This window comes from Hypanus sabinus, unplaced genomic scaffold (genome assembly GCF_030144855.1).
Source record: "Hypanus sabinus isolate sHypSab1 unplaced genomic scaffold, sHypSab1.hap1 scaffold_1997, whole genome shotgun sequence".
In the NCBI taxonomy this organism is placed as follows: domain Eukaryota; kingdom Metazoa; phylum Chordata; class Chondrichthyes; order Myliobatiformes; family Dasyatidae; genus Hypanus; species Hypanus sabinus.
In genome coordinates this window covers 40,645-55,000 of record NW_026780097.1, presented here as the reverse complement: position 1 = coordinate 55,000, position 14,356 = coordinate 40,645, and the positions used below count along the sequence as shown (strand labels likewise).

General features: G+C 50.6%; 1 protein-coding gene across 1 annotated transcript; it reads right to left on the bottom strand.

Annotated features, from left to right (window-relative positions):
• Positions 1–455: 455 nt before the first annotated feature.
• On the bottom strand, positions 456–14,131 carry LOC132387577 (zinc finger protein 16-like; the record flags this gene model as incomplete). The annotated part of the gene is made up of 2 exons (XM_059959961.1): positions 456–3,479; positions 13,802–14,131. Coding segments are annotated over 2 exons (793 nt in total), but the record flags the coding sequence as incomplete, so codon positions are not given.
• Positions 14,132–14,356: the final 225 nt, after the last annotated feature.

The window sequence follows — 14,356 nt, the reverse complement described above, 5'->3', positions numbered from 1 at the left end:
TCCCATCTCCATATCCCCCTGGGTCAGACCCACACTGGGATCACCGTGCACAGTTCCTGTCTCCATATCCCTGGGTGACACCCACACCGGGAGCACCGTGCACAGTTCCCATCTCCATATCCCCCTGGGTCAGACCCACACCGGGATCACCGTACACAGTTCCCGTCTCCATATCCCTGGGTCAGACCCACACCGGGATCACCGTGCACAGTTCGTGTCTCCATATCCCTGGGTCAGACCCATACCGTGATCACCGTGCACAGTTCCTGTCTCCATATCCCTGGGTCAGACCCACACCGGGATCACCGTGCACAGTTCCCATCTCCATATCCCTGGGTCAGACCCACACCGGGAGCACCGTGCACAGTTCCTGTCTCTAATCCCTGAGTCAGACCCACACCGGGAGCACCGTGCACAGTTCCTGTCTCTAATCCCTGAGTCAGACCCACACCGGGAGCACCGTGCACAGTTCCCATCTCCATATCCCCCTGGGTCTGCTTTCTATTGGTTAACCAATCCTCTATCCATGCTAATACATCACCCCAACTCTCTGCTTTCTATTGGTTAACCAGTCCTCTATCCGTGTGAATACATCACCCCAACTCTCTGCTTTCTATTGGTTAACCAATCCTCTATCCATGCTAATACATCACCCCAACTCTCTGCTCTCTATTGGTTAACCAATCCTCTATCCATGCTTCCTTAACTTATGGATAAGTCTTTTATGTGGCACTTTACCGAACACCTTCTGGAAATGCAAGTAAATAACGTCCATCTGTCCCCCTCTATCCACTGTGCTCCTTATATCCTCAAGGAACTCCAGTAAGTTTGTCAAACAGGACCTGCCTTTGCTGAATCCATGCAGCATCTGCCTGATGATCCATTTCTTTCCAGATACCTCGCTGTTTCTTCTTTAATGATAGCTTCAATAATTTTCCCAACTACAGAACTAACTAGCCTATAGTTACCTGCCTTTTGCCTACATCCTTTTCTGAACAGTGGTATGACAATCGCCGTCTTTCAATCTGCCGGGACCTGCCTAGAGTCGAGAAAATGTTGGTAAATTATCACCAAAGCCTCAACCATAACCTCTGCCATTTCTTTCAGTACCCTGGGATGCATTCCATCAAGACCAGGAGACTTATCTATCTTCAGGCCCACAAGTTGCTCAGCACTCTTTAGTGATAGCTACTGTATCGAGGTTGTCACCTCCCATCGCAGCCATAACATCTCATGTTAGACGTGTTCTCCAGCGTGAAAACTGACACAAAATAGTCATCAAAGCCTCGGCCATTTCCTCATTACGCAATATCAATTCCCCCTTCTCATCCTCCAAGGGACCTGTGCTCACTTTGGACACCCTTTTCTGCTTTAAATAATTATAAAAACTTTTACTATTCTTTTTATATTTTGTGCCAGTTTATTTTCAGAATCTATCTTTCCTTTCTTTATTGCTTGCTTTGTGGTTCTTTGTTGCTTTTTAAAGTTTTCTCAATCTTCAAGTTTCCCACTACTCTTGGCGACTTTGTACGCACGAGCTTTTAGTTTGATGCCTTCCTTTATTTCCTTGGTTGTCGATGGCTGGCTCTCCCCACCCTTACTGTCCCTGCTTTTAACTGGAATATACTTTTGTTGAGCATCGTGAAAAATCTCTTTGAAAGTCTTCCACTGTCTGTCTACACTAGCCAAATCCTCCCTCATCCCATTGTAGTCTCCCTTGTTTATGCATGATACACTGGTTTTAGATCTAACTACTGCACCCTCCATTTGTCTGGGAAACTCGATCATGCTGTGGTCACTCCTCCCAAGAGGATCCCCAATGACCAGATTGCTGATTTTACCTGCCTCATTGCACAGGACCAGATCTACGATAGCACGTTCCCTTGTAGGTTCAGTAACAGGCTGTTCAGGAAAGCCATCATGGATGCATTCTATTAAGTCTTCCTCAAGACTGCTTCAACCAACTTGATTCACCCAATCTATGTGCAAGTTAAAGTCCCCGACGATAACTGCTGTTCCATTCTTACATGCCTCAGATATTTCTCTGATTAATGCCTGGGCCACTGTAAGGTTATTATTTGGTGGCCAACAGACAACTCCCACCAGGGATTTTTTTTCCCCTTTACTGTTCCTAATCTCTACCCAGATGGATTCAACATTCTGCTCCTTGGATCTTATATCACCCTCACCCTGATCTCATCCTGACAAACAATGTGAAAAGTAGCAGCCCCAATAGTGACCCCTGAGGAACACCACGAGTCACTGGCAGCCAACCAGAACGGCCCCTTTATTCCCACTCGCTCTCTTCTTTCTGCCATTCCTCTGTCCATGCCGGCCGACTGGCCACTAAATCACACTCCTTTGTACTGATTTGTGCCACAAGTTCACTGACCTCATTTCAAATACTATGGGCATTGACGTAAAGTGCCCTTACACCCATTGTGCTTTTAAAATCTTGTAAACATTTTCAAGTCACACGCCAGTGGTGATAAACCTGATTCTTCACTCCACTCTTACTTTTCTCTATCCATACTTCTCTTTTTTACTTTATCCATACTTCTCCAATCCGTTGAACCCATTCCCTACTCTTTAGTTAAGCCCAAGTTATACGATTCACTATGGCCCAGGTTCCATCACGGTGCAGGTGGAGCCTGTCGCAGTGGGTACACTTCCCTCCCTCCCCAGTACTCATGCTAATTTCCCATGAATTCAAACCCACCTCTCCCACAACAATCCGTGAGCCACGCATTTAACTCTCTGACGCCCCTGTGCCATTCTACACGTGCCTCAGGTAGTAATCAGAAGATGAGCACCATTTTGGTTCTGCTTTTTAATTTAGTCCCTAGCTGCCCAAATTCCCTCAGCAGAACCCCTTTCCTAATTCTACCTGTCTTGTTGGTACCCACGTGGACCACGACAACTGGATCTTTCCCCTCCCACTGCAAGATCCTCTGCAGGTCCCAAACCCCAGCACCATGCACAGTCCCTGTCTCCCCGAGTCCCTTTCCCTGACCCCTCACCTGAATGGTTTCTCTCCTGTGTGGCACCTCTGGTGATCCAGCAGTTTGGCAGCCTGGGCAAAGGATTTCCCACAGTCCTGGCATCGGAATGGTTTCCGTCCGGGACGTGGACAAGCGTGGGACAGGAAATCCGAGATCCGTGGGAACTGCTGGCGACAGCCAGAACACCTGCAGGCACCCCCGGCCTCCGGCCCTTCCTCCTCCCCCAGCAGATCTTGCTTCCGCAAGGACTGAGTGCCAACCCCGTCTCGTGGCTCCTGGGCGTTGTGTGCCCGGCTCAGATGACTCTCCAGCTCCCGCCGTCCTGGGAAGACACACTGACACTCAGCACAGACAGCGGGCTTCTCCTCCTCGGCTTCCTGGTCCACCGGCGGCTCTGGCGAGGGACGCTGGCCGTTCTCAGGGTAGACGGCAGCCTCGCGGGGATCCTCAGGCTCCAGGGACGTCTGTTCCTGCTTCCTGCAGCAGAGAGAGAGAGACCCAGGTAAGGAGGTGACCAGTGTCATTCAGGAATCCTCAGGCACTGCAATCAGATCATTCTGGGATTTTTAACCTTGAAGGAGACTAGTGTTGAAATTGCAGGGGCCCTGGCAGATATACTTAAAATGTCGGTATCCACGGGTGAGGTGCTGGAGGATTGGAAAATAGCTCATGCTGTTCCGTTGTTTAAAGAAGTCTCTAAAAGTAATCCGAGAAATTATAGGCTGGTAAGTTTGAGATCAGTAGTAGGTAAATTATTGGAAGGAGTACTAAGAGATGGGATCTACAAGTATTTGGACAGACAGGGACATTAGGGACACTCAACATGTCTTTGTGTGTCGTAGGTCATGTTTAACCAATCTATTAAGAGTTTTTCGAGGAGGTTACAAGGAAAGTGGATGTTGTCTACATGGACTTCAGTAAGGAGATTGGGTCATTTCTTCGGCAGTTTGAACGGGACACAACTGCACAAGCGCGTGAAAGTCGGCCCGTGAGACAGTGGGAGAGTTTAAAAAGCTAGCAGATTAACGGAGACAAGAGTAGGAAGGTTTTGGCTCGAGAGGCTTCAGCGAGGAGGCTGAGGATGAGCTTCACTCCCAGTGAGATAAGGCCGGATAAGCTCCTTTAGTTAATCTAATTAACAGTTGTAGGTGATGGAGGCAGCAGTTAGGGCAGTCGGGTGCTCCGTTTGCAGTATGTGGGAAGCCAAGGTGAACACGATTGCCCCTGATAACTACACCTGCGTAAGGTGCATCCAGCTGCAGCTCCTGACAAACCGAGTTAGGGAACTGGAACTGGAGCTGGATGAACTTTGGATCATTCAGGAGGCAGAGGCAGAAATAGACAGGAGTTTCAGGGAGATAGTCACCCCTAAGAGTCAGGAGACAGGTAGCTGGGTGACTGTGAGGAGAGGGAAGGGGAATAGACAGGAAGAGCAGAGCACCCCTGTGGCCGTTCCCATCAACAATCAGTACACCGTTTTGGATATTGTTGGGACGACCTACCAGGGACAAGTTGTACTGGTTGTGTCTCTGGCACCAAGACTGGACCCTGAGCTCAGAAGGGAAGGAGGGAAAAGAGGAGAGCAGTAGTGATAGGGGATTTGATAGTTAGGGGGACAGATAGGAGGTTCTGTGGAAGAGATCGAGAATCCTGGATGGTCTGGTGCCAGGGTCCGTGATACCTCGGATCGAGTTCTCAGTATTCTCAAGAGGGAGGGTGAGCAGCCAGATGTCGGGGTCCACGTAGGGACCAGTGACGTGGGTAGGAAGGGGGAGGTCCTGAAAGGAAGATAGCAGCTAAATATGTGGCTAAGGAGTTGGTGCAGGAGGGAGGGCTTCATGTTTCTGGACAATTGGGCCTTGTTCCAGGGAGGTGGGACCTTTTCCGACAGGACGGGCTGCACCTGAACTGGAGGGGGACGAACGTCCTTGCAGGAAGGTTTGCTAGTGCTGCTCTGGGGGGTGGTTTAAACTAGATTTGCAGGGGGAGGGGATCCAGAGTGTTAGAGCAAATATTGAGGTGGAGGAGGACAAAGGTCATGCGAGAACTGCAAGTACAGTGCATGGAGTAAAGCCAGATCTAACATATAGAGAGGCTTTGAGGAAAGAGAAGCAGAATAAAGGGTGTAAAGGTAGTAAGGTAGAAGGGCTAAAGTGTGTGTACTTCAATGCAAGAAGCATCAGGAACAAAGGTGATGAACTGAGAGCTTGGATACATACATGGAATTATGATGTAGTGGCCATTACAGAGACTTGGCTGGCATCAGGGCAGGAATGGATTCTCAATATTCCTGGATTTCAGTGCTTTAAAAGGGATAGAGAGCGGGGAAGGGGGAGGAGGGGTGGCATTACTGGTCAGGGATACTATTACAGATACTGAAAGGGTGGGTAATGTAGCAGGATCCTCTTTTGAGTCAGTATGGGTGGAAGTCAGGAACAGGAAGGGAGCAGTTACTCTACTGGGGGTATTCTATAGGCCCCCCTGGTAGCAGCAGAGAAACCGAGGAGCAGATTGGGAGGCAGATTTTGGAAAGGTGCAAAAATAACAGGGTTGTTATCATGGGTGACTTTAACGTCCCTAATATTGATTGGCACCTGATTAGTTCCAAGGATTTAGATGGGGCAGAGTTTGTTAAGTGTGTCCAGGATGGATTCCTGTCACAGTATGTTGACAGGCCAACTAGGGGGAATGCCATACTAGATCTAGTATTAGGTAACAAACCGACCTGTTAGTGGGTGAGCATCTGGGGGACAGTGATCACCGCTCCCTGACCTTTAACATGATCATGGAAAAGGATAGAATCAGAGAGGACAGGAAAATTTTTAATTGAGGAAGGGCAAGTTATGAGGCTATAAGGCTAGAACTTGTGGGTGTGAATTGAGATGGTATTTTTGCAGGGAAATGTACTATGGACATGTGGTTGATGTTTAAGGATCTCTTGCAGGATGTTAGGGATAAATTTGCCCCGGTGAGGAAGATAAAGAATGGTAGGGAGAAGGAACCATGGGTGACAAGTGAGGTGGAAAATCTAGTCAGGTGGAAGAAGGCAGCATACATGAGATTTAGGAAGCAAGGATCAGATGGGTCTATTGAGGAATATAGGGTAGCAAGAAAGGAGCTTAAGAAGGGGCTGAGGAGAGCAAGAAGGGGGCATGAGAATGCCTTGGCGAGTAGGGTAAAGGAAAACCCCAAGGCATTCTTCAATTACATGAAGAACAAAAGGATGACAGGAGTGAAGGTAGGACCGATTAGAGATAAAAGTGGGAAGATGTGCCTGGAGGCTGTGGAAGTGAGTGAGGTCCTCAATGAATACTTCTCTTCGGTATTCACCACTGAGAGGGAACAATGCCAGTGAGGACAATATGAGTGAGGTTGATGTTCTGGAGCATGTTGATATTAAGGGAGAGGAAGTGTTGGAGTTGTTAAAATACATTAGGATGGATAAGTCCCCTGGGCTTGACGGAATATTCCCCAGGCTGCTCTACGAGGCGAGGGAAGAGATTGCTGACCATTGAGGCAGTCTACAAGAAGGGTCAGAGCCGTCTCTATTTTCTGAGGAGACTGAGGTCCTTTAACATCTGCCGGACGATGCTGAGGATGTTCTACGAGTCTGTTGGCCAGTGTTATCATGTTTGCTGTTGTGTGCTGGGGCAGCAGGCTGAAGGTAGCAGACACCAACAAACTCATTCGTAAGGCCAGTGATGTTGTGGGGATGGAACTGGACTCTCTGACGGTGGTGTCTGAAAAGAGGATGCTGTCAAAGTTCATGCCATCTTGGACAACAACTCCCATTCACTCCATAATGTACTGGTTAGGCACAGGAGGACATTCAGCCAGAGACTCATTCCACTGAGATGCAACACTGAGCGTCATAGGAAGTCATTCCTGCCTGTGGCCATCAAACTTTACAACTCCTCCCTCGGAGAGTCAGACACCCTGAACCAATAGGCTGGTCCTGGACTTACTTCCACTTGGCATGATTAACTTATTATTATTTAATCATTTATGGTTTTATATTGCTATATTTCTTCACTGTTCTTGGTGCGGCTGTAACAAAACCCAATTTCCCTCGGGATCAATAAAGTATGTCTGTCTGTCTGTCTGGCTAGGATCTTTATGTCCTCGTTGTCCACGGGAATGGTACCAGAGGATTGGAGGGAGGCGAATGTTGTCCCCTTGTTCAAAAACGGTAGCAGGGATAGTCCAGGTAATTATAGACCACGGAGCCTTACATCTGTGGTGGGAAAGCTGTTGGAAAAGATTCTTAGAGATAGAATCTATGGGTATTTAGAGAATCATGGTCTGATCAGGGACAGTCAGCGTGGCTTTGTGAAGGGCAGTTCGTGTCTAACAAGCCTGATAGAGTTCTTTGAGGAGGTGACCAGGCATATAGATGAGGGTAGTGCAGTGGATGTGATCTACATGGATTTTAGTAAGGCATTTGACAAGGTTCCACATGGTAGGCTTATTCAGAAAGTCAGAAGGCATGGGATCCAGGGAAGTTTGGCCAGGTGGATTCAGAATTGGCTTGCCTGCAGAAGGCAGAGGGTCGTGGTGGAGGGAGTATATTAGATTGGAGGGTTGTGACTAGTGGTGTCCCACAAGGATCTGTTCTGGGACCTCTACTTTCTGTGATTTTTATTAATGACCTAGATGTGGGGGTAGAAGGGTGGATTGGCAAGTTTGCAGACGACACAAAGATTGGTGGTGTTGTAGATAGTGTAGAGGATTGTTGAAGATTGCAGAGAGACATTGATAGGATGCAGAAGTGGGCTGAGAAGTGGCAGATGGAGTTCAACCCAGAGAAGTGTGAGGTGGTACACTTTGGAAGGACAAACTCCAAGGCAGAGTACAAAGTAAATGGCAGGATACTTGGTAGTGTGGAGGAACAGAGGGATCTGGGGCTACATGTCCACAGATCCCTGAAAGTTGCCTCACAGGTAGATAAGTGTAGTTAAGAAAGCTTATGGGGTGTTAGCTTTCATAGGTCGAAGGATAGAGTTGAAGAGTTGCGAGGTAATGTTGCAGCTCTATAAAACTCTGGGTAGGCCACACTTGGAGTACTGTGTCCAGTTCTGGTTGCCTCACTATAGGAAGGATGTGGAAGCATTGGAAAGGGTACAGAGGAGATTTACCAGGATGCTGCCTGGTTTAGAGAGTATGGATTATGATCAGAGATTAAGGGAGCTAAGGCTTTACTCTTTGGAGAGGAGGAGGATGAGAGGAGACATGATAGAGGTGTACAAGATATTAAGAGGAATAGACAGAGTAGACAGCCAGTGCCTCTTCCCCAGGTCACCACTGCTCAGTACAAGAGGACATGGCTTTAAGGTAAGGGGAGGGAAGTTCAAGGGGGATATTAGAGGAAGGTTTTTCACTCAGAGAGTGGTTGGTGCGTGGAATGCACTGCCTGAGTCAGTGGTGGAGGCAGATGCACTAGTGAAGTTTAAGAGACTACTAGACAGGCATATGGAGGAATTTATAGTGGGGGGGTTATATGGGAGGCAGGGTTTGAGGGTTGGCACAACATTGTGGGCCGAAGGGCCTGTACTGTTCTATGAGTTTAGTTAGGAAGATTCAGTCGCTAAGTAAACATGGAGAGGTAGTAAATTGGATTAGACATTGGCTCAATGGAAGAAGCCAGAGAGTGGTAGTGGAGGATTGCTACTCTGAGTGGAGGCCTGTGACTAGTGGTGTGCCACAGGGATCAGTGCTGGGTCCATTGTTATTTGTCATCTGTATCAGTGATCTGGATGATAACATGGTGAATTGGATCAGCAAATTTGCTGATGATACAAAGATTGGAGGTGTAGTGGACAATGAGGAAGATTTTCAAAGCTTGCAGAGGGATCTGGACCAGCTGGAAAAAAAGGCTGACAAATGGCAGATGGAGTTTAATACAGACAAGTGTGAGGTATTGCACTTTGGAAGGACAAACCAAGATAGAACATACAAGGTAAATGGTAGGGCACTGAGGAGTGCAGTAGAACAGGGGGATCTGGGAATACAGATACAAAATTCCCTAAAAGTGGTGTCACAGGTAGATAGGGTAGTAAAGAGAGCTTTTGGTACATTGGCCTTTATAAATCAAAGTATTGAGTATAAGAGTTGAAGTGTAATGGTGAGGTTGGATAAGACATTGGTGAGGCCGAATTTGGAGTATTGTGTGCAGTTTTGGTCACCAAATTACAGGAAGGATATTAATAAGGTTGAAAGAGTGCAGAGAAGGTTTACAAGGATGTTGCCGGGACTTGAGAAACTGAGTTACAGAGAAAGGTTGAATAGGTTAGGACTTTATTCCCTGGAGTGTAGGAGAATGAGGGGTGATTTGATAGAGGTATATAAAATTATGATGGGTATAGATAGAGTGAATGTAAGCAGGCTTTTTCCACTGAGGCTAGGGGAGAAAAAAACCAGAGGTCATGGGTTAAGGGTGAAGGGGGAAAAGTTTAAAGGGGACGTGGGGGGGGGGGCTTCTTTACACAGAGAGTGGTGGGAGTGTGGAATGAGCTGCCAGATGAAGTGGTAAATGCGGGCTCACTTTTAACATTTAAGGAAAAACTTGGACAGGTACGTGGGTGAGATGGGTACGAAGGGATATGGCCCAGGTGCAGGTCAGTGGGACTAGGAAGAAAAATGGTTCAGCACAGCCAAGAAGGGCCGAAGGGCCTGTTTCTGTGCTGTAATGTTCTGTGGATCAGGGATCCTGTGATTATAGAGCAGAAGTTACCCCTTGTTTATTGTGGATTAGAGTTTGCGGACTGGACAACGTATATCGTTAGATCAGTGCAGAAAGGACGAGGGCATCAGGGGGCTGCCTGGATTCGAGGGCATCAGAAGAGGTTCATCAGGGGGCTGCCTGGATTCGAGGGCATCATCTACATGGAGAGGTTGGACAAAGTTGGGTTGCTTTCCCTGCAGCGTCGGATGCTAAAGGGAGATCCGAGATGGTATCTGCTCCCCCAGGGTGGAGATGTCTAATACCAGAGGGCTTGTGTTTAAGGTGAGAGGGGTAAGTTCAAAGGAGATGCGAGGGGCAAGTTGTTTTACTCAGAGTGTGGTGGGTGTTGCAGGGGTAGTGATGGAGGCAGATATGATAGAGGCTCGTCGGCAGACACACAGATGTGCAGGGCACGAAGGGAAGGAGGGAAATGGACGTTGTGTACGGGGAAAGGAGGGGGATGGATATTGTGTACGGGAACGGAGGGAGATGGACATTGAGTACGGGGAACGGAGGGAGATGGACATTGTGTATGGGAAATGGAGGGAGATGGACATTGTGTACGGGGAACGGAGGGCGATGGACATTGTGTACGGGGAACGGAGGGAGATGGACATTGTGTACGGGGAACGGAGGGAGATGGACATTGTGTACGGGGAAACGGGGGGAGATGGACATTGTGTACGGGGAAACGGGGGGAGATGGACATTGTGTATGGGGAACGGAGGGCGATGGACATTGTGTACGGGAAACGGGGGGAGATGGACATTGTGTACGGAGAACGGAGAGAGATGGACATTGTGTACGGGGACGTGTCCGGGGAACGGGGGGAGATGGACATTGTGTACGGGGAACGGGGGGAGACGGACATTGTGTACGAGAAACGGGGGGAGATGGACATTGTGTACGGGGAACGGAGGGCGATGGACATTGTGTACGGGGAACGGAGGGAGATGGACATTGTGTATGGGGAATGGAGGGAGATGGGCATTGTGTACGGGAAACGGGGGGAGATGGACATTGTGTACGGAGAACGGAGAGAGATGGACATTGTGTACGGGGACGTGTCCGGGGAACGGGGGGAGATGGACATTGTGTACGGGGAACGGGGGGAGACGGACATTGTGTACGAGAAACGGGGGGAGATGGACATTGTGTACGGGAAACGGGGGGAGACGGACATTGTGTACGAGAAACGGAGAGAGATGGACATTGTGTACGGGGACGTGTCCGGGGAACGGGGGGAGATGGACATTGAGTACAGGGAACGGGGGGAGACGGACATTGTGTACGAGAAACGGGGGGAGATGGACATTGTGTACGGGGAACGGAGGAAGATGGACATTGTGTACGGGGAACGGAGAGAGATGGACATTGTGTACGGGGACGTGTCCGGGGAACGGGGGGAGATGGACATTGTGTACGGGGAACGGGGGGAGATGGATATTGTGTACGGGGAATGGGGGGAGATGGACATTGTGTATGGGGAACGGAGGGAGATGGACATTGTGTACGGGAACGGAGGGAGATGGACATTGTGTATGGGAAACGGAGGGAGATGGACATTGTGTATGGGGAACGGGGGGAGATGGACATTGTGTAAGGGGAACGGGGGAGATGGACATTGTGTAAGGGGAACGGGGGGAGATGGACATTGTGTATGGGGAATGGAGGGAGATGGACATTGTGTAAGGGGAACGGAGGGAGATGGACATTGTGTAAGGGGAACGGAGGGAGATGGACATTGTGTAAGGGGAACGGAGGGAGATGGACATTGTGTAAGGGGAACGGAGGGAGATGGACATTGTGTAAGGGGAACGGAGGGAGATGGACATTGTGTAAGGGGAATGGAGGGAGATGGACATTGTGTACGGGGAACAGAGGGAGATGGACATTGTGTACGGGAACAGGGGGAGATGGACATTGTGTACGGGGAATGGAGGGAGATGGACATTGTGTACGGGGAACGGGGGGAGATGGACATTGTGTACGGGGAACAGGGGGAGATGGACATTGTGTACGGGGAATGGAGGGAGATGGACATTGTGTACGGGGATCGGAGGGAGATGGACATTGTGTACGGGGAATGGAGGGAGATGGACATTGTGTACGGGGAATGGGGGGAGATGGACATTGTGTACGGGAACAGGAGAGAGATGGACATTGTGTACGGGGAACAGAGGGAGATGGACATTGTGTACGGGAACGGGGGGGAGATGGACATTGTGTATGGGGAATGGAGGGAGATGGACATTGTGTACGGGGAACGGGGGGAGATGGACATTGTGTACGGGGAACAGGGGGAGATGGACATTGTGTACGGGGAATGGAGGGAGATGGACATTGTGTATGGGGAATGGAGGGAGATGGACATTGTGTACGGGAACAGGAGAGAGATGGACATTGTGTACGGGGAACAGAGGGAGATGGACATTGTGTACGGGAACGGGGGGAGATGGACATTGTGTACGGGGAATGGAGGGAGATGGACATTGTGTACGGGGAACGGGGGGAGATGGACATTGTGTACGGGGAACAGGGGGAGATGGACATTGTGTACGGGGAATGGAGGGAGATGGACATTGTGTACGGGGATCGGAGGGAGATGGACATTGTGTACGGGGAATGGAGGGAGATGGACATTGTGTACGGGGAATGGGGGGAGATGGACATTGTGTACGGGAACAGGAGAGAGTTGGACATTGTGTACGGGGAACAGAGGGAGATGGACATTGTGTACGGGAACGGGGGGAGATGGACATTGTGTATGGGGAATGGAGGGAGATGGACAGTGTGTACGGGGAATGGAGGGAGATGGACATTGTGTACAGGGAATGGAGGGAGATGGACATTGTGTACGGGAACAGGAGAGAGTTGGACATTGTGTACGGGGAACAGAGGGAGATGGACATTGTGTACGGGAACGGGGGGAGATGGACATTGTGTACGGGAATGGAGGGAGATGGACATTGTGTACGGGGAATGGAGGGAGATGGACATTGTGTACAATGAACAGATGCAGATGAAAATTGTTTAGACAGAAGGAATATAATTGAAATATGCATTTTGTGGGCCAAGTGCCCAGTGCCGTGTTCTTGTTTTGTAGAACTGAGGGGCCCAGGAGGACGGGGACATGATTCCTGCAAGTGGAGTCACAGGTAGACAGGACGGTGAAGAAGACGTTTGTGACTCCGGCCTTCATCAGTCGGGGCACTGGGTGCAGGTGTTGGGACGTTGGTGAGGCCACACTCGGAGTATTGTTCAGTTCTGGTCGCCCCGCTGTAGGAAAGATGCCATTGAGCTGGGAAGAGTCCAGAGGAGATTACCGAGGATGTTGCTGGGGCTCGAGAGACTGAGTAATGGAGAGAGGTGGGAATGGTTGGGACTTTATTGCTTGGTGTGTAGGCAACTGAGGAGGGGCCTTACAGAGGTGAATAAAACCCGAGGGGCACAGAGTTTTTCCCCAGGGTTGGGCAATCAAGAACCAGAGGGCAAAGGTTTAAGGTGAGAGGGGAGGGAGATGCGATGGGCAACTTTTTCACCCAGAGGATGGTCCGTCTCTGGAAGGAGCTGCCACGGGAAGTAGTTGAGGCAAGAACTTTAACAACGTTTAAAAGGCACTTGGACAGGAAAGGTTTTGAGGGACACAGGGCAATGACAGAAGGATTAATGAAATGGGGCTGGACTGTCCCATTGCTCCCCACCCACAGATCGCTCGCTCAGCCTGTCCGTGTGCCCGTGGCCTGAATGCCCTTCCTCCTCACTCGTGGGACTGGCCCCCAGAGATGCATGCCGTGTGCAGTGGGCAGGAAGCAATGCCTTTCGGACCGGCTGTCAGGTGTGGGGGGAGCGAGGGAAGCCCCTGGGGTGGGGTGATCGGCCCCTCTGCCTGCTGCCAGTGCCAGGCCCCGGCTCCCACTCACAGGCAGGACCCTGGGATGAGCGACCAGGCCCCGATGCCGGCGATTGCCGGCCCGGTGGACGTGACCTCTCGCACCGGGACAAAGGACCCCCGCCCGGCTGCCCCCGGCCCCCTGCTGCCCCCGGCCCCCCCGGCCCAGCCCCGGGCTCCACTTACACCCGCGGGGGCCGCTCGCTGCCTCCCGTCTCCATCTCCAGCTGATGCATCCGCCGCCGGGGCTGCCGGTGCACGCCTTGCCCCGGGCGGGGGCGGCGGGACGGGGCCGGGGGGCGGAAAGAGAGGAAAAACCCTCCGAAATTCCTGGGATTTTCCGCCGGGGCTGGCTCGCTCGCGCTGCCTCTCCCAGGGTGCAGCGGGCGGCGCCGCGCAGGCGCCGCGGCTCCCGCCTGCTCCGCCCGGGGCGCCTTCCTGGGCGCGGGGCATGCCGGGCCCCGGCTTCCGCCATTGCTCCCGCTCTGGGAGGTCGGTGCGAAGGACGACTTCGATCTTGGCACAACGTTCAGGGGACGAACCTACCTTCAGATCTTTCAGCGTCCCGAGCACCACCTCCGTAATGAGAGCAACTGTCCCCGACACTCAGATTTATGCTAGTGTCTTCCATTATGAAGTCTGGTACAAAATACTTATTAAGTTCGTCTGCCGTTTCTTTGTCTCCCATAACTGCCTCTCCGTCTTAATTGTCCAACGGTTCTGTATTCACTATTGCCTCTC